The 20663-nt window shown below is 46.7% G+C and overlaps 3 protein-coding genes and 5 non-coding genes across 12 annotated transcripts in view; 7 read left to right on the top strand and 1 right to left on the bottom strand.

The window, feature by feature from the left end:
• Window positions 1-16: 16 nt before the first annotated feature.
• atg16l1 (ATG16 autophagy related 16-like 1 (S. cerevisiae)) lies at window positions 17-10518 on the top strand. Of its 3 annotated transcripts, XM_056611944.1 has the most exons (20): window positions 17-211; window positions 555-663; window positions 803-887; window positions 1132-1234; window positions 1984-2057; window positions 2282-2351; window positions 2569-2750; window positions 2978-3043; window positions 3547-3636; window positions 3866-3925; window positions 4637-4736; window positions 5422-5527; window positions 6285-6355; window positions 6446-6517; window positions 6598-6718; window positions 7000-7105; window positions 7630-7779; window positions 8433-8480; window positions 8631-8732; window positions 8980-10518. In XM_056611944.1, exons 2-20 carry the CDS (start codon window positions 561-563, stop codon window positions 9071-9073), a joined length of 1803 nt encoding a protein of 600 aa, XP_056467919.1. In that variant the 5' UTR covers window positions 17-211; window positions 555-560; the 3' UTR covers window positions 9074-10518. The 3 variants fall into 3 exon arrangements, with proteins under 3 accessions (XP_056467919.1, XP_056467920.1, XP_056467921.1); XM_056611945.1 differs by lacking the exon at window positions 3866-3925 and having other exon boundaries at window positions 8980-10512; XM_056611946.1 differs by lacking the exon at window positions 17-211 and having other exon boundaries at window positions 589-680; window positions 8980-10512.
• Window positions 1556-1820, top strand: LOC130406783 (small Cajal body-specific RNA 6). Its single transcript, XR_008904532.1, has one exon. It is a non-coding gene; the product is annotated as a small Cajal body-specific RNA 6 (non-coding RNA).
• On the top strand, window positions 3131-3405 carry LOC130406779 (small Cajal body-specific RNA 6). Its single transcript, XR_008904529.1, has one exon. It is a non-coding gene; the product is annotated as a small Cajal body-specific RNA 6 (non-coding RNA).
• On the top strand, window positions 4087-4364 carry LOC130406781 (small Cajal body-specific RNA 6). The gene has a single exon (XR_008904530.1). It is a non-coding gene; the product is annotated as a small Cajal body-specific RNA 6 (non-coding RNA).
• On the top strand, window positions 4957-5223 carry LOC130406784 (small Cajal body-specific RNA 6). The gene has a single exon (XR_008904533.1). It is a non-coding gene; the product is annotated as a small Cajal body-specific RNA 6 (non-coding RNA).
• Window positions 7193-7470, top strand: LOC130406782 (small Cajal body-specific RNA 6). The gene has a single exon (XR_008904531.1). It is a non-coding gene; the product is annotated as a small Cajal body-specific RNA 6 (non-coding RNA).
• A 509-nt stretch (window positions 10519-11027) lies between the features above and the next one.
• LOC130406407 (S-arrestin-like) lies at window positions 11028-18978 on the top strand. 3 transcript variants are annotated; one of them, XM_056611962.1, is made up of 15 exons: window positions 11028-11075; window positions 11780-11840; window positions 12789-12833; window positions 13124-13317; window positions 13595-13654; window positions 13766-13830; window positions 14267-14402; window positions 14759-14843; window positions 15118-15190; window positions 15372-15503; window positions 16301-16378; window positions 17209-17223; window positions 17555-17607; window positions 18250-18253; window positions 18713-18978. In XM_056611962.1, the coding sequence occupies exons 1-15, from the start codon at window positions 11028-11030 to the stop codon at window positions 18792-18794; spliced, it is 1131 nt and encodes a 376-aa protein (XP_056467937.1). In that variant the 3' UTR covers window positions 18795-18978. The 3 variants fall into 3 exon arrangements, with proteins under 3 accessions (XP_056467937.1, XP_056467936.1, XP_056467935.1); XM_056611961.1 differs by having other exon boundaries at window positions 18244-18253; XM_056611960.1 differs by lacking the exon at window positions 18250-18253 and having other exon boundaries at window positions 17555-17623; window positions 18707-18978.
• Window positions 18979-20450: 1472 nt separating this feature from the next.
• LOC130405326 (inner ear-specific collagen) overlaps window positions 20451-20663 on the bottom strand; it is a 1760-nt gene continuing 1547 nt past the window's right edge. Inside the window, exon 4 of the mRNA XM_056610377.1 lies at window positions 20451-20663. This exon is cut by the window's right edge and continues 749 nt beyond it. Within this exon, the coding sequence (XP_056466352.1) occupies window positions 20451-20663 (213 nt within the window).

Genomic DNA, 20663 nt, shown 5'->3' with positions numbered 1-20663 from the left:
TTAAGCCATAGGTCATCGCCCGGATGATGTCATTCTACTGCGACACTCCAGGAAGAAGCGGTCGGAGGCAAAATGGACGTGAAGTCAAAGCAAGAGACCGAGGGAGCTGGCGTCGGTTAAGTACTGAAAATAGCATCGTCTCCAGTCAGCTAAACCTCAACCCACCGGCCAGCGTGCGAAGGTCTACTAGTCGGCGAGAGGAGTCCATGCGGTGAGGATCTGGACCTTTCGCCTGTAGCTTCCAGCCGGGCTAGCATCCGGAGCTAATCAACATTAGTGCTGGGGTCGGCGGCGAGTCACGAGGGTTTGTTCTGAACTGAGATGGTTGTCTAGCTGTAAGATAACGAAACAGATGTGTTCTTCATGTCGCTATCGTTGAGGGCATGTGTTAGTTAGAGGTTACTGGGTGGGTTTCCTCCGTAGATAGCAGAAATAATCCAGAACTACTGCTCCTGAACCGACCTCTAGTCTCGTTTTTATGCAGTTTCTGTTTCACACAGCACTTAATTGACGCAATCAACGTGGGCTTTAAGTTGTATTTGGGTTTATGTTAGGCGGCGATGGCGGACCGACGTGGGGACACCTGGAAGAGACACATCTCCGAGCAGCTGAGGATGCGGGACAGAGTCCAGCGCCAAGCCTTCGAGGAGATCATCAGCCAATGTAAACACAGAAGCAGTGTAATGGTGGTTGTTATTATTGGTACTTTGGCGCTGTAATGATGGCGAAGGCATGACGACGCATTGTGGTTGGGACCCCGACGTTCATTACGGTAGCTAATGAAGAGTGTTTGTGTTCCTAGATAACCGTCTGCTGGAGAAGTCTGACATGCAGGCCGTTCTTTCGGAGCGGTACCAGAGTGATGGACCCAGAGGATCCCAACTCAGGTAGCCTTTCTTCCAGGAGGCCTATTAAAATGATTACTATGACTTTTTGCTGAGCCTTTCTCCAAGGCACCCTTTTCACTAAAGTACTATCATGTAGTATGTCTACTTAGTCTGGGGACCTCATGGTAACATCTTGGTGTGTTGTCTTGGTTATGGCTCTGGATCTGTCTCTGTGTGCATTATCATAGTAAGCACTCGTTGCGAGGGTAATAATTAGCTTGTGTTGTTGTCATGGCAACTTCAGTGCGGCGGATGGGGGTATGCGGGGAGACATCCAGCAGGAGATGTCCCAGATGAGGATTAAACACCAAGAGGAGCTTACGGAGCTCCACAAGAAGAGAGGAGAGGTACAAACACACTACACACGCGCACCCTGAATAGCGTATCTTGGAAGTCATCCTGCTGTGATGGAGTCGACCCGAGTAGTTCTCTCTGGCAGAACATGGATGTGGTGGCTAGAAAGGATTTAGCCGCTAGCTCATTGTTGTGCAGGGCTTGTTGCAAGGGCCTTGTCACTGTGCCATTGTGTGCCTTGGAATGTGGACTTGGGCAGTGTTACCAGACACGTTCTGACATGGGAGTAACAGCATGCATACAACGCCTCCAATTGGACAAGCACCATTGGATACAAGGGGTGTTCTCCGTAGGAGTAGCCCTATTTTAGACATGGTCGATGATGAGTTCCGTAAAAGGTCTGACCCCGTCCTCTAGCCCCCCTCCGCTCCCAGCAGCCCCTGCTTTACCCAGCATGCTCTAGTCGTGCAGCGCTGGTTTCAGGAGCTGCTGACACGCAGGATGTGACATCAAAATCTGAGTCAGTCAGAGATCCCATTGGGTCAGTGTGATGATTTACATCCCATAGAACCAATCCACATGGAGCAAGGGTGCGGGGCAGAGGACAGGGAGATGATCACAAGTTTTCAAGCTGAGACCAAAAAACATTATTTTTTTAAATACCTTATATAAAAATGTATGATTAAAATATTGTGACAATTTCAGAATGCAGAACAACACATGACATCTGTAAATCCTGAAACTACCCAAAGGCGAGGAAGAAACGACACAATTTGCTAACAAAAGATTATTTGTGTTCTAGTTGGCCCAGAATGTAATCGAGCTGAACAACCAGATCCAGCTGAAGGACAAGGAGATCCAGCGCAATGAGGCCAAGTTAGTACCCTGTCTCTCTGCTTACCTGCCCCTTTGCTTGTCTTACCCTCTGCCTTCCTGTTAATTTGCCTCTCTGTCTACCTGCCTATGTCTCGGCTTGTCCCTCTTCTCAGCCGTCTGTCTCCTTACCTGTGTCTCCGCTTTGTCTTGTCTCAGTCAGCTGTCTGGTAACATGTTTGTATTGGTGCTTTTAAAGGAGATGTTGAATTGGTTCTGTCCCTCAGGATCTCGGAGTACCAGACACAGATCGCTACTCTGGAGGGAGACTGTCGAAAGCTCAACACTTTCCTCCAGGTAATCAGGAAACCTTATCCTGTCACGTGACTAAACCAACCAGATATTTTAGTCGTTTATTTGTTCATGTATATTGTGTTAATGATTCTATTTTTATAATGTATGATTATTTTAGTCTGTATATTTCATAATGCACATTGTGTATATCGTGCATGTAGTATATTTGATCATGTGTAATTTGTTACATCTTATGTATATTTGTTTCTTGTGTCTGCAGGATCTGGAGAGGGCCAATCAGATGCTGAAGGACGAGTACGACGCTCTGCAGATCACCTTCAGCGCTCTGGAGGAGAAGCTGAGGAGGACGACGGAGGACAACCAGGAGCTTGTGTCTCGCTGGATGGCCGAGAAGGCCCAGGAGGCCAACCGACTAAACGCAGAAAACGAGAAGGACTGCAGGTGAGGCAGCTGGCCACGTCCCTACAGCCACCTCCGCCACCTTCTTTTTCGGCTCAATGTTCTGGAAGACTATCTCGTATGTGTGTCTGTGGGACTCGTCGAACACTCTGACAACGGTGTTCACTGTTCCCCGCTTTATCAGGACGGGGCCATAGGTCCAGAAACACTGGCCAATCGGATCAGGCTAGATGTTGTGTTGATCGTGACTCGCTTGCTCTCTGTTCCAGGAGAAGACAAGCCAAGCTACAGAAGGAGCTAGCGGACGCAGCCAAGGAGCCGCTGCCCCTCGACCCGTGAGTTCCCGGGCGTTCTGTGTCAGTTGATTGATCAGCGTTGATTTACCGTGGTAACCAGGACGACAGCAGTCCGCCTTAAGTCATGGTCGATGATGAGACGTAAAAGGTCTGATAACCCGTAATCCTCTAGCCCCCGCCTCCGCTCCCAGCAGCCCCTGCTTTACCCAGCATGCTCTAGTCGTGCACTGCTGGTCTTCAGGAACTGCTGACACACAGGATGTGACATCACAATCTGAGTCAATCAAGAGATCCCATTGGCTCAGTGTGATGATGACTTGCATCCCACAGAACCAATCCGCATGGAGCAAGGGGGCGGGGCAGAGGACAGGGAGATGAGCACAAGTTTTCAAGCTGAGACCAAATGAATCTTGGTACATGTTATTAAATTGTGAAGATATCACAAAACGTGTATCCAACCACAGCTTCACTAGCAGCCATGTTGGATCTAACTACAGCTTCACTAGCAGCCATGTTGGATCTAACCACAGCGTCACTTTCAGGGACGACGACATCGAGGTTCTTGCCGAGGACGGCGGGAAGGGGCCGGGCGAGGCCTCGTCTCCCAGTCGATCCCTGAGTCGGACCCCCAGGTGAGAGGAGGGGCCATGCCTGCTCTACAAGACCATCTAAGCAGATCTACTAGACCTCCTATAACATTGTACGGTCCATCCTTGTTCTAAACTAGCTGGGTGGGGCACCTTGATGTAGAGTTCATCTAGCTTTTAGAATCAAGACAACCAGTGCATAAAGGCTGTATGGTGCTGATCCAGGCCCGTTCTGGTTCTTGGAATCCGGAGGTAATTAATTTTGTTTTCCCAGTAAGAGGATCTCTCAGGTTCCCCCTGGTGGCCTGCTGGACTCAATCGGCAACATATTTGGGTACGTGTCTTAACTCATGGTTATGGCAAGCTGGCTAGCTCTCTGGTCTTACTAGTGGTCCGTGTTCTGTCTCGTGTTGTGCGTCATGTCACCGTCGGTAAGCTAACGGTTAGCGCCTTGCAAATGGCTGACCTCATCGCCATGGCAACCTGTTTAGCCAAGGTCTATGATGAGCTCCGTAAAAGGTCTGATTACCCACAATCCTCCAGCCCCCCCCCTATCGCTCCCAGCAGCCCCTGCTTCACCCAGCATGCTCTAGTCGTGCAGCGTTGGTTTTCAGGAGCTGCTGACACACAGGATGTGACATCACAATCTGAGTCAGTCAGAGATCCCATTGGCTCAGTGTGATGATGATTGACATCCCACAGAACCAATCCACATGGAGCAAGGGGGCGGGGCAGAGGACAGGGAGATGATCACAAGTTTTCAAGCTGAGACCTTCTGGGCGAGCCTCCTCTTTAAAAGTCCCCCAAACTGTTCAGGTTCAATGAGGACGGGTGGGTTTACACTTAATCAGCAGGTGATCAGGTGGTAACCATATCAGCCAATCAGAGTTTATACATGCTATAGCATGTGTAAGTTAGAGGGGTAGGAGCAAACCCATCTGCCAGGGCTTTTGGATCCCTCATTCTGCAGCACACCCAGCTGGCCATTAGGGGCAGTAGGGGTTCAGAACAATAACACTGGAGCTTGATGTTTGTTGTCTTGTAGGCGTCGCCCTGGTAACTCTCTGAGTACGTCACCAGAGAACACGGAGGCTCCAATGGGAGGGGTGGAGGTTCGAGTCCCATCCACGGCACTGCACGTCTTCGTAAGTATCAGGCAGTCTGCCGCCGTCATTCCGATTCTCTGCCTCTTTGTCTGCCGCCGTCGGTCGGCCTCACTGCCTGGGGTTCATAAGCCTGTCTCCGAGAAAATGTAACTGTGGGTTGGGTTACCGGGGTTAACCAAGAGAGCAAGGCTTTGGGTTACTGTGCTAACCAGGAGTAAAGGCTTATGGGTAACCAGGAATACAGCAGTTCTAAAGTCGTGGTCGATGATGAGCTTCTGTAAAAGGTCTGACCCCGTCCTCTAGCCCCCCTCCGCTCCCAGCAGCCCCTGCTTTACCCAGCATGCTCCAGTCGTGCACTGTTGGTTTCAGGAGCTGCTGACAAACAGGATGTGACATCACAATCTGAGTCAGTCAGAGATCCCATTGGCTCAGTGTGATGATGATTGACATCCCACAGAACCAATCCGCATTGAGCAAGGGGGCGGGGCAGAGGACGGGGAGATGATCACACTTTTGAGCTGAGACCTAAAAACAATCTTCATAAAAGTTCAAATATTGTGAAGATATCAGAAAACTGAACTATATGACATCTGTCATTCCTAAAGGCACGTGCAAATATCGCCTCAAAATGGCACAAACATGAACTTGTTTGTGTACTTGGACTGTCATGATGAGAGGACGTAGTGAGTGTTGGGCTAAACGCTGCGGACTGTCCTGTTTCCAGGAGGCTCATGATGGAGAGGTGAACGCAGTGCGCTTCAGTCCCGGCTCTCGTCTCCTGGCAACCGGAGGCATGGACCGACGGGTCAAACTGTGGGAGGTGGTCTCCGGTAAGCCCCTTTCCAGATGAGGAACCAATCAGTACCCTGTTTGTCTGGCTTTCACTTTATCAGGATGGTTCAGAGCAGCCATGTTTAATTTAACTTGCCCCTTCATAATGATGTAGGATCATTATCCTTAAGGATGGCATTACCCCTCATAACTATGTTTGGACAATTATTGGTAGCATAGTCTTCATAGTATTGCATTTTTTTTTTTTAAAGATCTTTTGTAGTAATCACTAAACAAAATAATTAAATCATTCTTTAGTAGGACAAACGCAACATTGGATAATCAACATATAAACTGCTCATTCCTGTAGGCCAGTCCTACGTGTTATGATGAGATGAATTGATCTAATATCTTTATTTAGTTGTCAAAATCAATAATGCCAAACGCACTGATCTCCAGTCTGTAACAAATCACACAAACTAAAATAAAGAAATATATAAAAGAACAATTTGTTGCTCTACAAAATGTAGATAACTCTCTTGTTGTAATAAACATGTAATATGTAAACATGCGTGACCTGACCAGAGGTATGAGGCAGTAGCTGCTTTTAGCTCCACTGCAACTCTGCCTGCATGTTTTGAATAACTCCGGCAGCGCGGGCTGGCCAAAGAATGTGCGTGATGTCATGCTGTACTGTTTGGCCAGTGTCTTTCCCTAAGCCGTGAACCCCACCTTGGTAACAAGTGTTGATGGGCCTCAATCCATCCCTATGAACTCGCTATCGCCTTAGTAATGGCTTCGTGTGTGTGTGTGTAGGTCACTGTGAACCCAAAGGAGCCCTCACTGGGAGCAACGCTGGCATCACCAGTATAGAGTTCGACAGCGCCGTAAGTCTTTCAGCCGGCCCGCCATGTTGCTTCTGTCGGCCGTGTTGGCCTTTGATGATGGTGATGAGCGTATCTCTGTCTCTCCCTCAGGGCTCCTACCTGCTGGCGGCCTCCAACGACTTTGCGAGTCGCATCTGGACTGTGGACGACTTCAGGCTGAGAGTGAGGACCCCACTGCCGTCTGGGGGGGACCAATGGGCTTGGTGTGTGGCCTTGTTATGTAACCTGTGCTCTGGTTCCAGCACACCTTGACGGGCCACAGCGGGAAGGTTCTGGCGGCTCGCTTCCTATTGGACAACACTCGCATCGTTTCCGGGAGTTACGACCGCACCCTCAAACTATGGGACCTACGCAGTAAAGTCTGTATGTGATTTAAGCTTTGACTTATGAATATTCATAACTAAGGAGTGCTAACCCTATATACATCTCTTCTGGCAGCTGCCCAGCACTACTTGTCTTTTACTATTTATACTGGGAGCTTCCCAGTAGAAGTATGCTACTGGGAGATTACCAGTATAACAAGTCTACTGCTGGATGAACTGGGAGCGGCTTAGTAAAACCAGTCTCCTACTGATTTCTCAGTTTACCAGTATACCTGTTCTTCTACTGAATATACTGGGAGATGACCAGTTTGTGTGTTACAGGTATGAAAACGGTGTTTGCGGGCTCAAGTTGTAATGACATCGTCTGCACAGAGCAGTGTGTCATGAGCGGCCATTTTGACAAGAAGGTTCGCTTCTGGGACATCAGGTGAGTGTTTCCAAAAAGCAAAGGGGTGAGCTCAGAGGTGGTTATTGGGTTAGAGCTGGTTCACGTTAAGCATTGGGTTTCAGAGGTGGTCGATGATGAGACGTAAAAGGTCTGATAACCCGTAATCCTCTAGCCCCCGCCTCCGCTCCCAGCAGGCCCTGCTTTACCCAGCATGCTCTAGTCGTGCACTGCTGGTCTTCAGGAACTGCTGACACACAGGATGTGACGTCACAATCTGAGTCGGTCAGAGATCCCATTGGCTCAGTGTGACATTGACTTGCATGCATCCCACAGAACCAATCGGCATGGAGCAAGGGGGCGGGGCAGAGGACAGGGAGATGATCACCAGTTTTCAAGCTGAGACCTAAACAATGTATCTTTGTATATGTTTGTAGATTGTGTGATAAGAAAACCAAACAATATGACGTCTAAATCCAGAATTAGGAGTTGGCAATCTTATGGTGTGCAGGGAGGATTAAATCAGGGGTTGTATGGTGTGAAGATTAAAGTTACGTGGTTTGCAGGGCAGAGAGCATCGTGAGGGAGCTGGAGCTTCAGGGTAAGGTCACCTCTCTGGACCTGAGCCAGGAGCGTACCGAGTTGCTCACCTGCTCCCGGGACGACCTCCTGAAGATCATAGACCTCCGAACCAACACAGTCCGCCACACCTTCAGGTGGGTCCCCAGCACTGCTGTCCAACGGTGAACTACGGCACTGTTCTGTGTATCGGTAAACTACGTCATTCTGTACGTTCTGGGTACCAGTAAATCACGAGTGTGAACTACATGGTGATGTATGCTGTCTACTAGGAAACGAAGGCACTGTATTTTGTTAAATGTCAGTTTTGTGTCCAAGTTAATTAGGGCTGGGCGAATTTTGATTTTTATTTTTTGGCGTCAAACAATCACATCATATGAACATAATTGAATTTTTCGTTTTTTTTAATATTTGTGTTTTATCAATTGGAACATTTTCATGACCATTGTGTATTTTTAAGGCAAAATTCAAAGTTCTCAGTTACAGAGTTTTTTTTTTAAGGGGAGAGACATGCTGAATAAATACAAAATTATCGAGATCTCAATATTGACCAAAATAATCGTGACTGATTTCCCCCATAATGGAGCAGCCCTACATCTCTATTCTATCTAGTGAACTACATCTCTACTTGTGTAAATCAGTGTTCTGGCTAGTAAGCTGTGTCGTGCTGTAGGTTTTGCATATTTGTGCGCGGAGTCACGATGTCTGTTCCTTGAGCTCGTGATCAGTCGGACCCCTTCCTCACCACCGTCATCTCACTCCCCTTTTTTTTTTTTTCTTTTTTTTTCAGTGCCCCGGGATTCAAGTGCGGGGCGGACTGGACCAGAGTCTGCTTTAGGTAGGGCTCAACAGCGCCCACTAGTGGAGAACCACGAGCGGTGCTTGTACTACAATGTGTGACTGGTTCTACAGGCAAATTGTACGTGGGAATTGTTGGGAGGCTGAATATGTACCATGCGCCTTAAATTCTGATGTGATTGTTCTCTAGTCCTGACAGCAACTACGTGGTGGGGGGTTCTGCGGACGGCGGGGTCTACGTGTGGAACGTTCTGACAGGGAAACTGGAACGCCTCCTGGACAAGCACCACAGGTAAGAACACTGTGGAGAACTATCTCACTAGGGCTGGCTATAGGCACTGACTTCCCGTTTAGTTGGATATTGTTTTCGTTAGGGTTATTTAATTTATCAACCCGCTTTGATGCGATGATCTGTTAACTACAGCAGTGAGATTAACAGCGAACCCTTTAACTAGTTGTTCAAATTAAAATGTCCTTGCTCACTAGGGAGGCATTCGCAGCTAACAATTTTTTTTTTTTTTTTTTTTTTTTTTTCTCAGCTCGGCAATCAACGCAGTGTCCTGGTCTCCGTCAGGCGCCTTCGTCCTCAGCGTGGAGAAGGGAAGCAAAGCTGTGCTCTGGTCCGACCTGTGATTGGTGGCTCAGCGCTTTGTGTTCGACGTGGGATCGGCTGCTCAGCACTTTGTTTTTTCCGACCTCGGATTGGCTGCTCAGCCCTCCGGTCCGACCTAGGATTGGCTGCTCAGCCCTCCGGTCCCACCTGTGATTGGCCACGGAACCATCCAGAAGCTTGAACTTGGCGCAGCTGTTCAGACTGTAGAAGCAGCGCAGTGCTGCTGCTGCTGCTGCTGCTGGGAGCTCTGGAGGCAAGGGACAACACGAATATATTCATGTATGTGTATAGATGTACATCTATATATCACGCAAAGACTATTCTCTAAGCAAGCAGAGAAATGCTTTTAAGACTGCTGTTGATTTAAACATTGGCTTTTAACGTTTGGGAAGCCTGTGTACAATGTTTTAATGTGGTGTTGTTGGTCCCTGTGACCCCCCTCCCCCCCCCCCACGTATTGTCTGCTGCGTACGTGTGGATGAAGTCACTGAAGTAAAAGCTCACCCACCAACCTTTGTCTTGGTGTCTTTGTACTCAGAAGCTCGGCCAATGAGAACGTAGGAGTCGTCAACAAGAAAGAAACGCACATGTGTCATGTTGCTTTAACTTTATCGGTCTTTGCTGCTAGGTTAACTCTGAAAAGTTGGGATCCCCCACCTGTAACTAGCTGGTTAACTCTGCAAAGCAGAGGTAACTGGTAACTAGCTGGTTAACTCTGCAAAGCAGAGGTAACCAGCTAGTAACAGGTTGGGGATCCTGCTGTGCTGGAGTCTTCTAGGCCAAAAACTTGGCAAGTTGGACCAGGATCCGGCCTGGGATTTGATCTCGCTGGAAGTCAATGGTCCAACTAATCAGCGGGCCACCAAGCCTCAAGAGGAGTGCTCTTAAACAAGGCAGTTCCCTATCCTTTCCCCTTTACTTATCTAATTCACATCACAGCCACAATATCAAACTAATTGGTGCTTTCTGATTAGCTAGTTAAAGTCCAGATGTTGCTTTTAATGTAACTGATTTATCAAAGTTTATCTGGCTCCACCTGCTGGCAAATGTTTTTCTATTACTTTAAATTGCCTGCCCAGTGATATTGGTCTTGACAACTTTGAATATAATTCAACACAAGCTGCTATGGGTGTAGAACCACAAACGTGTAGGACTAGCCCCTGTTTTAACTCTGACCTCCCCTGGCCAAACTTTCAACCGGTCACTCCCACCTGCATATCTGCCCACCTGCCTGGCCTCGGATAAGGAGCTTCTGAGCTTGGCCACTAAACTGCTGAGTCTGATAACATGGGTTTAAAGACTGTCTCCAGTATGTGTATGCTTATTTATTCATGGCTTTGACGACTGGATTCTGATTGGTCAATCCCAGCTCTAATCCTAATTCTGTTGAATAACTGAACATGGCTATGGACACTATTTCCAACGGGTGAATCTAACAATTTTGTGAAATAAAGATTTCTTAAACGTATTTTGTATGAGTTTTGATTTCTTTAAGGAGACGTCTAACACACCTTCCCGTACATTAGTGTGTTTGTCCTGGTTTTTGCATTTCCTTAGGTCTAGATGGGAAGTAACAGCAGGCTCCTTTGAGGGATCATTTTCAGCCCAGTAGTGTTATGTTGTTCCGACCTGAATCGTAGGTCTTTGAGGACGATTCTCTAATGAACGGCAGCTCATCCAATAGGGAGCTGTACAGGATTTGTAAACAACCAGGGTGTACGTGTAGAATAATTGCTGCTTGACCGCTGTGTGTAGAGGGTGGTGGTGAGGTGGGGTTATGTGGATTATAAATTGATCCTTAGAATGCAAGCCGTCTATTGTCAACACACAAGGTGAAGGGTACGCGTCTAGGTGAAATTGTCTGTAGTTGAAACTGAAATGCAGCAGTGTGTCTCGTCAAAAGTTTAAACATATTTTGTTTTGCTTTTTTGCTTTAGTAAAGCCAAAGCTCGTCGGTTGTGAGTTCAGGTCATCATGAGTCATAAACATGTCATCTTTAAGAAGATTTCCAAGGACAAGTCTGTGAGTAAACATAGTAATATAAGACTATCAGTTGTACTTATTATGAAAGTTATATAATAGTATTAGTACTCATTATGTAAGTAATATAATACTATTAGTAGTACTCATTACGTAAGTAATATAAGAGTAGTAATAGTTATTATGAAAATTATTTAATCCTAGTGTTAGAACTCATTATGTAAGGAATATAATACTAGTATTAGTAGTACTCATATAAGTAATATAAGAGTCTTAAGACTAGTGTTACTAGTACTTACAGTGTACGTTTTATAATACTAGTATTAGTAGTACTCTTCTGAAAGTAATATCGTACTAGTATTAGTACTTATGTAAGTTATAAAATGCTACTATTAGTATTACTTATTATGTAAGTTATACAATACTTGCAATAGTAGTACTCTTATAAAAGTTGTATCATACAAGTATTAGAAGTACTCATCATGCAAATAATATAATACTAGTATTAGTAATGCTTATTATGCATGTTATATAATACTCGTATAAGTAGTACTTATGTAAGTTATCTAATGCTAGGATTAGTAGTTATTATTATGTAAGTAATATAATACTATCAGTACTTATTATGTAGTAGTAATAGATATATACGTATATAGTATTTAGTGAAGTGATATATATCTATGTGTATTATATGTTTATATTCTGTATATAAATTAAGTCTGTCTGTGTGTGTGTGATTGGTGTAGGTGGGTGTCTACATGGCCCAGAGGGACTTTGTGGACCACTGTGACTTTGTGGAACCTGTTGGTGAGACACACACACACACACACACACACACACACACACACACACACACACACACACACACACACACACACACACACACACACACACATTTGTAGTGTATGCACTGTGTGAAGTCAGTTGTGTAGTGTACTGTGTATATTGAGAGTTGTGTCGTGTGTATACTGTTTGTAGTGAGAGGTGTTTATACTGTGTGTAGTGAGAGGCGTGTAGGGTGCATACTGTGTGTAGTGAGAGGCCTGTATTGTCTATATTGTGTGTAGGGAGAGTTGCGTAGTGTGGATACACAAAAAGGTCCCAAGTGGCCAGGACGGTGATAACAAGTAGATGATGAGAGCGAATTTCTGAAGGACTGAAGCAGCACAGCTTTTGTTTTGTCTTCCGAAATCCGTCTGTTTATTTCACAATTATCACGAGTAAGACATAGATAAATAAAATAATAAATAAATATAAACTCTTCCCTGGTTAAAGTGTCTGTTAAATTGTCTAATATTCCTTTGTAGGTTCTCTTTACAAATAAAACAAAAAGTTCAATAAAAAGTGAGGCTCACATGTATACCGTTTCTCTCCACTCTTACGTTAAAATCAATGCACAACTCCTTTTTATCAAAATCCACATTAAAGTTGAAGTGCCTGTTTCAGCTTATTCGCTGTTTGTTTTGAGCTATCTCACATAGTGCAATTAAATACTGTTCGGTTCCTATAATATAAATAAACATACTTTGGCTTTAAACCAGAATAAACCATAATAAGACAATAAACAGCACCTAGAGAACTTACATTAAACCACTGCATGAACTACAATGGATGATTTGTCTGCCTAACAGACCGACTAAGCATTTATTATAAAACATCATGTCTACACTTTTCTTATACTCTAAAATATCCTATCGTAACGTCATCTATCTCATAGTCTCCTTATGGATGCAATGACGGCTGTGTTTCTCTCAGATGGAGTGGTGCTGATTGATCCTCTACAGTTGAAGGGGAAGAAAGGTGACTCTCTCACCTCCTTTCTCCTCTCACATCCTCTATTCTCCTCTCTTCTCCTGTCCTATCCATTATTTTCAATTGTTTTATTATTTGAATATAACGTGTGTGTGCATGTGTGTGTGTGTGTGTGTGTATATGTACGTGTGTGTGTGTGTGTGTGTGTGTGTGTGTGTGTGTGTGTGTGTGTGTGTGTGTGTGTGTGTGTGTGTGTGTGTGTGTGTGTGTGTATGTACGTGTGTGTGTGTGTGTGTGTGTGTATGTATGTGTGTGTGTGTATGTATGTGTGTGTAAAGTGTTTGTGATGCTGGCCTGTACATTCCGGTACGGCCGCCAGGACATGGATGTTATGGGCGTGGTGTTCCGCAGGGACATCTACCTGATGACCCGCCAGGTGTACCCCCCCTTACAGGACCGGCTCGCCCACTCCCCCATCCAGGAAAAGATCCTCCAGAAGCTGGGACCCGACGCCTATCCCTTCTTCTTTGAGGTAATCACCCCTCACCTTAACCTTATCACCCCTAAACCGTGTCACCCCTTACCGCTACATTTACGCTACAAAATTCCCAAAAACCAAGCCTTTAGGGAAGGGTCCTGCACTGCCCTATTTGTACTTCGCTCAACGGCTGAAAACATTATTTTATTCTTCACAATACTAGTGAAAGAAATGTAGTCAAAAACATGTGTTTATGTCAATGTTGGTGGCAGGGACCTGAAGGATATACTGGACTACAGCACCCATAATGCTCTCTGTCTCTTTTTCACAGTTCCCAGATAACCTGCCCTGTTCTGTCACGCTCCATCCTGGACCCTCCGATGTGGGGAAGGTACCTGACTGTCTGTCTCTGTCTACCTGTCTCCCTGTCCGTTTCTCTAGCTGTCTTTCTCTCTGCTGGTCTGTCTGCCCGTCTGTCTGACCTGAGTGTAATATTTAACAGAAATGTGCGGTGGAGTTTGAGGTGAAGGCGTTCTGCGCTGAGAACCAGACTGACATCTGTAAAGAGTATGTAGGCACACGCACAAACACACATACACACACACACACACACACACCTGCACGCCCGCACACACCAAACACACACTTGCACGCTTGCACACACCACACACACACCTGCATGCCCGCACACACCACACACACACACACTTGAACACATGCGCACACACACCTGCATGCGCGCACACAATCACACACACACACACACACACGCTCACACACCCTTCCAAAGAAACAGCTACATGCACGCACACACAAACAAGCATAAACACACACACCCACACACACACACACACACACACACACACACACACACACACACACACACACACACACACACACACACACACACACACACACACACACACACACACACACACACACACACACACACAGCACCTCTTCTCTTGTATTAACGAGTGGTGTCCGTGTGTCCTTCTCCCAGGAGCAGTGTCAGTCTGTCCGTCCGTAAGATCCAGTACGCCCCCATGTCACAAGCCCCGCCCCCCTCCGCCAAGAGCACCTTCGAGTTCCTCCTGTCGGACAATCCGCTGCACCTGAAGCTCGACCTGGATAAAGAGGTCTCACTCTCCAGCCGTCTCACCCTCTGACTGTCTCAGCCTCCATCTGTCTGTCTCACCCTCCGTCTGTGTCTCTAACCCTCTGTCGGACCTTCTGTCTGTATCCCCCCCTGTTTGTCCGACCGTCTGTGTGTCTCACCCCCTGTCTGTCTGTCTCACCCTTTGTCTGTCTGTCTGACCCTCCGTCGGTCTGTCTGACACTTCTTCTGTCTGTCTGATCGTCTGTCTGTCTTACCCTCTGTCTGACTGTCTCTCTGACGCTCTGACCATATGTCTGTCCGATTCGCTCTCTCTCTCTCTCTCTGTCTGACCCTCTATCGCTCTCTCTCTGTCTGACCCTTTGTCTGTCTGTCTAGACGTACTACCATGGTGAGCCTATCAGAGCAAGCGTTGAGATCACAAACTCCTCCGGCAGAAACATCAAAGATATCAGCGTCTCAAGTGAGTCTAACCAAGCCCCTCCGACCATCTGTCAGTCAGTCAGTCAGTCAGTCAGTCAGTCAGTCAGTCAGTCAGTCCGTCCGTCCGTCCGTCCGTCCGTCCGTCCGTCCGTCCGTCCGTCCGTCCGTCCGTCCGTCCGTCCGTCCGTCCGTCCGTCCGTCCGTCCGTCCGTCCGTCCGTCCGTCCGTCCGTCCGTCCGTCCGTCCGTCTGCCTGCCTGCCTGCCAGTCTTTCTGAGCATCCGTCTGACTTACTGTCTGTCTGTCTGTCTCCAGTTGAACAGGTGACCAATATCGTCCTCTATTCCAACGACAAATACGTCAAATCAGTCGCCAAAGAAGAGACCTCGTGAGTAGTGTGTCATTGTGTGATAGAGAGAGTGTGTGCATGTGTGTGTAATGATGTCTGTGAGGGAGTGTGTGTGGGTGTGGGCGTTTGTGTGTGTGTGTGTCTGGGAAAGTGTGTGTGTGATGGTGTGTGTGTGTGTGTGTGAGTGTGTTATTGTGTCTGATCATGTGTGTGTGTCCAGGGACTGTGTACCTGCCGGGACGGTCCTCAAAAAGGAGTACTTAATGCATCCCCTCCTGAACCAGGAGCGCCGCGGGCTAGCGCTGGACGGAAAACTCAAACACCAGGACACCAAACTGGCGTCTTCTAGCATGTAAGCTAACTGCTCTCTGCTACTTCTGCTAGCCAGTCACAGAAAAATCCCTAGCCTAACTGCTACAGTGATAAACCTACCCTTTAGCTGATACATTGATAACCCTAGCCTCTTACTGCTACAGTGATAAACCTACCCTTTAGCTGATACATTGATAACCCTAGCCTCTTACTGCTACCGTGATAAACCTACCCTTTAGCTGATACATTGATAACCCTAGCCTCTTACTGCTACAGTGATAAACCTACCCTTTAGCTGATACATTGATAACCCTAGCCTCTTACTGCTACCGTGATAAACCTACCCTTTAGCTGATACATTGATAACCCTAGCCTCTTACTGCTACAGTGATAAACCTACCCTTTAGCTGATACATTGATAACCCTAGCCTATTACTGCTACAGTGATAAACCTACCCTTTAGCTGATACATTGATAACCCTAGCCTATTACTGCTACAGTGATAAACCTACCCTTTAGCTGATACATTGATAACCCTAGCCTATTACTGCTACAGTGATAAACCTACCCTTTAGCTGATACATTGATAACCCTAGCCTATTATTGCTACAGTGATAAACCTACCCTTTAGCTGATACATTGATAACCCTAGCCTCTTACTGCTACCGTGATAAACCTAGCATGTAGCTGCTACAGTGGTCAACCTCCAACTGCTACAGTGATATAAATAGCCTCTAGTTGCTACCGTGATAAACCTGGCCTCTAACTAGGCACAGTGATAAACCTAGCCCCCTGCTAACGTTATGATGCTAACCCCTCTACCTCTCCCGGCGTCAGAGTGAAGGACGAGGTGCTGAAGGAGGTCCAGGGGATCCTGGTCTCCTACCGGGCTGTGGTCAGGATGATTGCCTCCGGGTGAGTCATCCAGATGGAGAGTGATACGGGTGGTGGAGAGGGTGAGACGGGGGTGGAGGGAGACAGGAAGTGTGGAGAGTGAGCATGATGGTGGATGCTAAGACAAGTGGAGGACGAAACAGGGGGTGGAGGGTGGTTCATTTGGTGTGTGGAGGGTGGATAGGGGGTTGAGGGTGAGGCCGATGGAGGCTTATGCAGGTGGTATATAGAGAAAGACAGGTGGTGTAAAGAGTGAGACAGGTGGTGTAAAGAGTGAGACAGGTGGTGAGGGGGGAGGCAGGTGGAGGATGAGACATGTTACGCAGAGAGAGTGAGACAGATATTGCAGTGAATGAGACAGGAGGTGGAGGGAGATGCAGGTGGAGTGTGCGACAGGTGGAAGAGAGAGACAGGTGGAAGAGAGAGACAGGTGGTAGAGAGAGACAGGTGGAAGAGAGAGACAGGTGGAAGAGAGAGACAGGTGGAAGAGAGAGACAGGTGGAAGAGAGAGACAGGTGGAAGAGAGAGACAGGTGGAAGAGAGAGACAGGTGGAAGAGAGAGACAGGTGGAAGAGAGAGACAGGTGGAAGAGAGAGACAGGTGGTAGAGAGAGACAGGTGGTAGAGAGAGACAGGTGGTAGAGAGAGACAGGTGGAAGAGAGAGACAGGTGGTAGAGAGAGACAGGTGGTAGAGAGAGACAGGTGGTAGAGAGAGACAGGTGGTAGAGAGAGACAGGTGGAAGAGAGAGACAGGTGGTAGAGAGAGACAGGTGGTAGAGAGAGACAGGTGGTAGAGAGAGACAGTCGGTGAGGGAGACTGATGATTAACTGTTCTTCTTTTTGTTCAACAGAACGGTGGGCTCCAGGTAAGATTGTCCTATCCACAATACTAGTATACTACTACTACTATTACTACTACTATTACTACACTACAACACTACTACTACTACTTCTACTACACTTACTACTACTGCTAATACTACTATTATTATACTACAATGCTACAACTACTGCTACTACTAATACTACTACACATATACTATACTACAACCACTCCTATGAACTGTTTCATGGAGTAGTATATATATATTGTTTGTCTTTCTACCTGTCTGTCTGACAGCCTGTCTACCTCTCTGTATCCCTGTGTCTACCTGTCTGTCTCTCTGTCTACCTGTCTGTTTGTGTGTCTGCCTACAGTGAGGTATCTGTGGAGGTTCCTTTCAAATTGATGAATCCTAAACCTGAACCAGGTAACTATCAACACACTCCTCCTCTCTCCTCTTTCCTCCTCTCCTCTCTCCTCTCTCCTCTCTCCTCTTTCCTCTCTCCCTTCCTCTCCTCTCTCGTCTCAGATTATTAATTCTGCTGATGGCAGCAGAGTTCAGACATTCTCAATCCTGTCTAATCCCCTCCCACACACACACACACACACACACACACACACACACACACACACACACACACACACACACACACACACACACACACACACACACACACACACACACACACACACACATACACACACATACACACACACAAACAGACACGAACACACAAACATACACGCACGCACGCGCACACACACACACACACACACACACACACACACACACACACACACACACACACACACACACACACACACACACACACACACACACACACACACACACACACACACATTCAGGCACACACACACCCACAGACACACACATGCACATGCATACTTGCAATCAACACACATTGAAATACCTTAACTCTTAACTTGATGTCTCCCTTTTTCTACATGTCTACCTAATAAATGTCTGTGTCTGTCTGTTTACCTTTCCACCTGCCTGTCTGTCTACCTGCCTGTCCACCTGACTGTTTGTCTGTGTGTCCAGCCAAAGAGAGGTGAGTGTGTTTCATGCAAGGATGTTATTACTACTATTACATTAGTAGTACATTATCATGATACGACATCACATTTTACTACGTTACATTTGATTCATAACATTAGTCATACAATTTCATGGCACTACATTTAATTAGTACTAAATTATCCTACTACTTCATTATAATATTCATCAAATGAGTGCTACATGACAGAAGTACTATACTATCCTAGAACTACATTATCCTAGTACTACAGTACAGTAGTCTGATGGGTCCGCCTCCCTGATAAGGAAAGACTAAACAATCGTCTGATGTCTCTGTACCTGTGTGTCTCTCAACCTGGTGTCCAACTGACTGTCTCTCTCTCTCTCTCTCCCTCCCTGTGTGTCTCTACCCTTCTGTATCCTCACCGGTCTGTCTCTCTACCTGTGTGTCTTTCTCTCTACCTGTGTGTCTCTGTACCTGTCTGTGTGCCAGTGGGTCTGCTGATCTGGTGTTTGAGGAGTTTAAAAGGGACTTCATGAAGGGAGTGGTCGGGGAAGAAGATGAGGAGAACTAGGAGGCCAGAGGATCCCTAGGGGGCCAGATCAGCCCTAGGAGGCCAGAGGATCCCTAGGGGGCCAGATCCGCCCTAGGAGGCCAGATCACCATTAAGAGCAGGATGACCACTCGGTCTTTAGTATGTTGTTACCATGGTCACGGTAAACCCTTCATCTCAGCTTGAGGGAGTAGAGATGAGCCAATCAGAGCGGTGCTATGCAAATGGCTGGTCTAGATCCCAGTAGATGACTGCTGAGTTGTAGATAAGAAGTAGAAATGATGAACTGTTACAACCTCCTCACCAATAAATACTGTTCTATGACTGCATGAAAAATTACTTGTTTCTTTTTGTATTCATGTGTAACCATACTTACACATAAATTACCCCATCCATATGTCATCAATACATGTATAATTGTATTTATATTTTTTATTATTACATATATCTTCTCAAGATAATCATTACATTTTTCTAGCTTTTTAATTCTTTATTGTTAATCTTTCGTTCAAGGGACATTCAAAAGGATAGATTTTGCCGTAGTTACCAGCAGAAAGAGAATTAAAGAACCAAAACTATTGGTTCTACTGGGAGCTGCCCAGTACAACCAAAGTCTGCCACTGGTTCTCCTGGGCTGTCTACTAGTACTACCATAGTCTTCAACTGGTTCTACTGGGAATGGCTCGGTACACCCACAGTCTTCTGCTGGTGGCTCCCGCACCATCCAGTCATACATTGTGCAGGTTGAGTGATGAACCTGTGACAGTGGGTGTTTCCCTTCTGTGAGGCGCCTCACCAGGTGTTGCCTCTGTCTTTGTCGTGGACATCCAGGGCTCCGTGGGGCGGGGGTCTGCTAGCAACGTCCAGGGAGCATCACGTAACCCGTGGGTTAGCAGTTAACAATGGACTGTAGCATATCACTAACTAACTAGAGTAACATATCAAGGAGAATCCCTGAAAGTAACTAAAGTAACAGATACTAGAGAATCCCTGTATCCAACTAGAATAACATTTATACCAGAGTATATCTGTAGCTGAGTAACATATATACAAGAGTGTCCATGTAACTGACGACAGGTATATAGGACCAGAGCATATATGTTATTAGAGTAACATAAACAAGAATCCCTGAAAGTAACTAAAGTAACATATACTAGAGAATCCCTGTTTCCAACTGGAATAACATTTATACCAGAGTATATCTGTAGCTGAGTAACATATATACAAGAGTGTCCATGTAACTGACGACAGGTATATATTGGATATATTGGACCAGAGCATGTATGTAACTAACTAGAGTAACACATATACCAGGGTATCTCTGTAACTAACTACAGGTTTATAGAACCAGAGGAAAAGGAGTAAGAAGGAGTCCTGATTTTGCGAAGGCTTGGTGAGAACGTCTTTCTTTAATGCTGTTACTCCGAAAGAAACACACACATGAAAGGAGGCTATACAGAAAAAAAACATGAATCATTAAAGGCTTTGGCCAGCAGAGAAAAAAGTTGTAATGAACAGCGGAATATATTCTAGGTTGATCCTCCTCAGACCCACAGGTGCTGCTAAGCACCTGACTCTGTAGGCAGCTCTCGCTCAGCCCCCCAGGGAGCGTTTGAACCAACGACGGGGTCCGCTGGTGGGGCGACGACTGGGTCCCCCCCCCGTGGTGTCGCTCGGTCACTCGACCGGGGTGACCTCCGTCGGCTCCGAGCTGATGGTTGCGTTTGGGGCGGGGCCGCCCGGCAGGGTGCCCCACTCGTAGGGGCCCCTCGTCACGGCGGCGGCGGGGTACAGCGTCTGCCTGAGCTCAGGCATGTAGCAGGTGTCGGGGTGGAGCAGGTAGCCCGAGAAGGTGCTGCTGGTCTCGCTGCTGGCGTACATGCCGTTGGT

This window comes from Gadus chalcogrammus, chromosome 16 (genome assembly GCF_026213295.1).
Source record: "Gadus chalcogrammus isolate NIFS_2021 chromosome 16, NIFS_Gcha_1.0, whole genome shotgun sequence".
Lineage (NCBI taxonomy): Eukaryota > Metazoa > Chordata > Actinopteri > Gadiformes > Gadidae > Gadus > Gadus chalcogrammus.
This window is presented reverse-complemented; position numbering and strand designations above follow the sequence as displayed.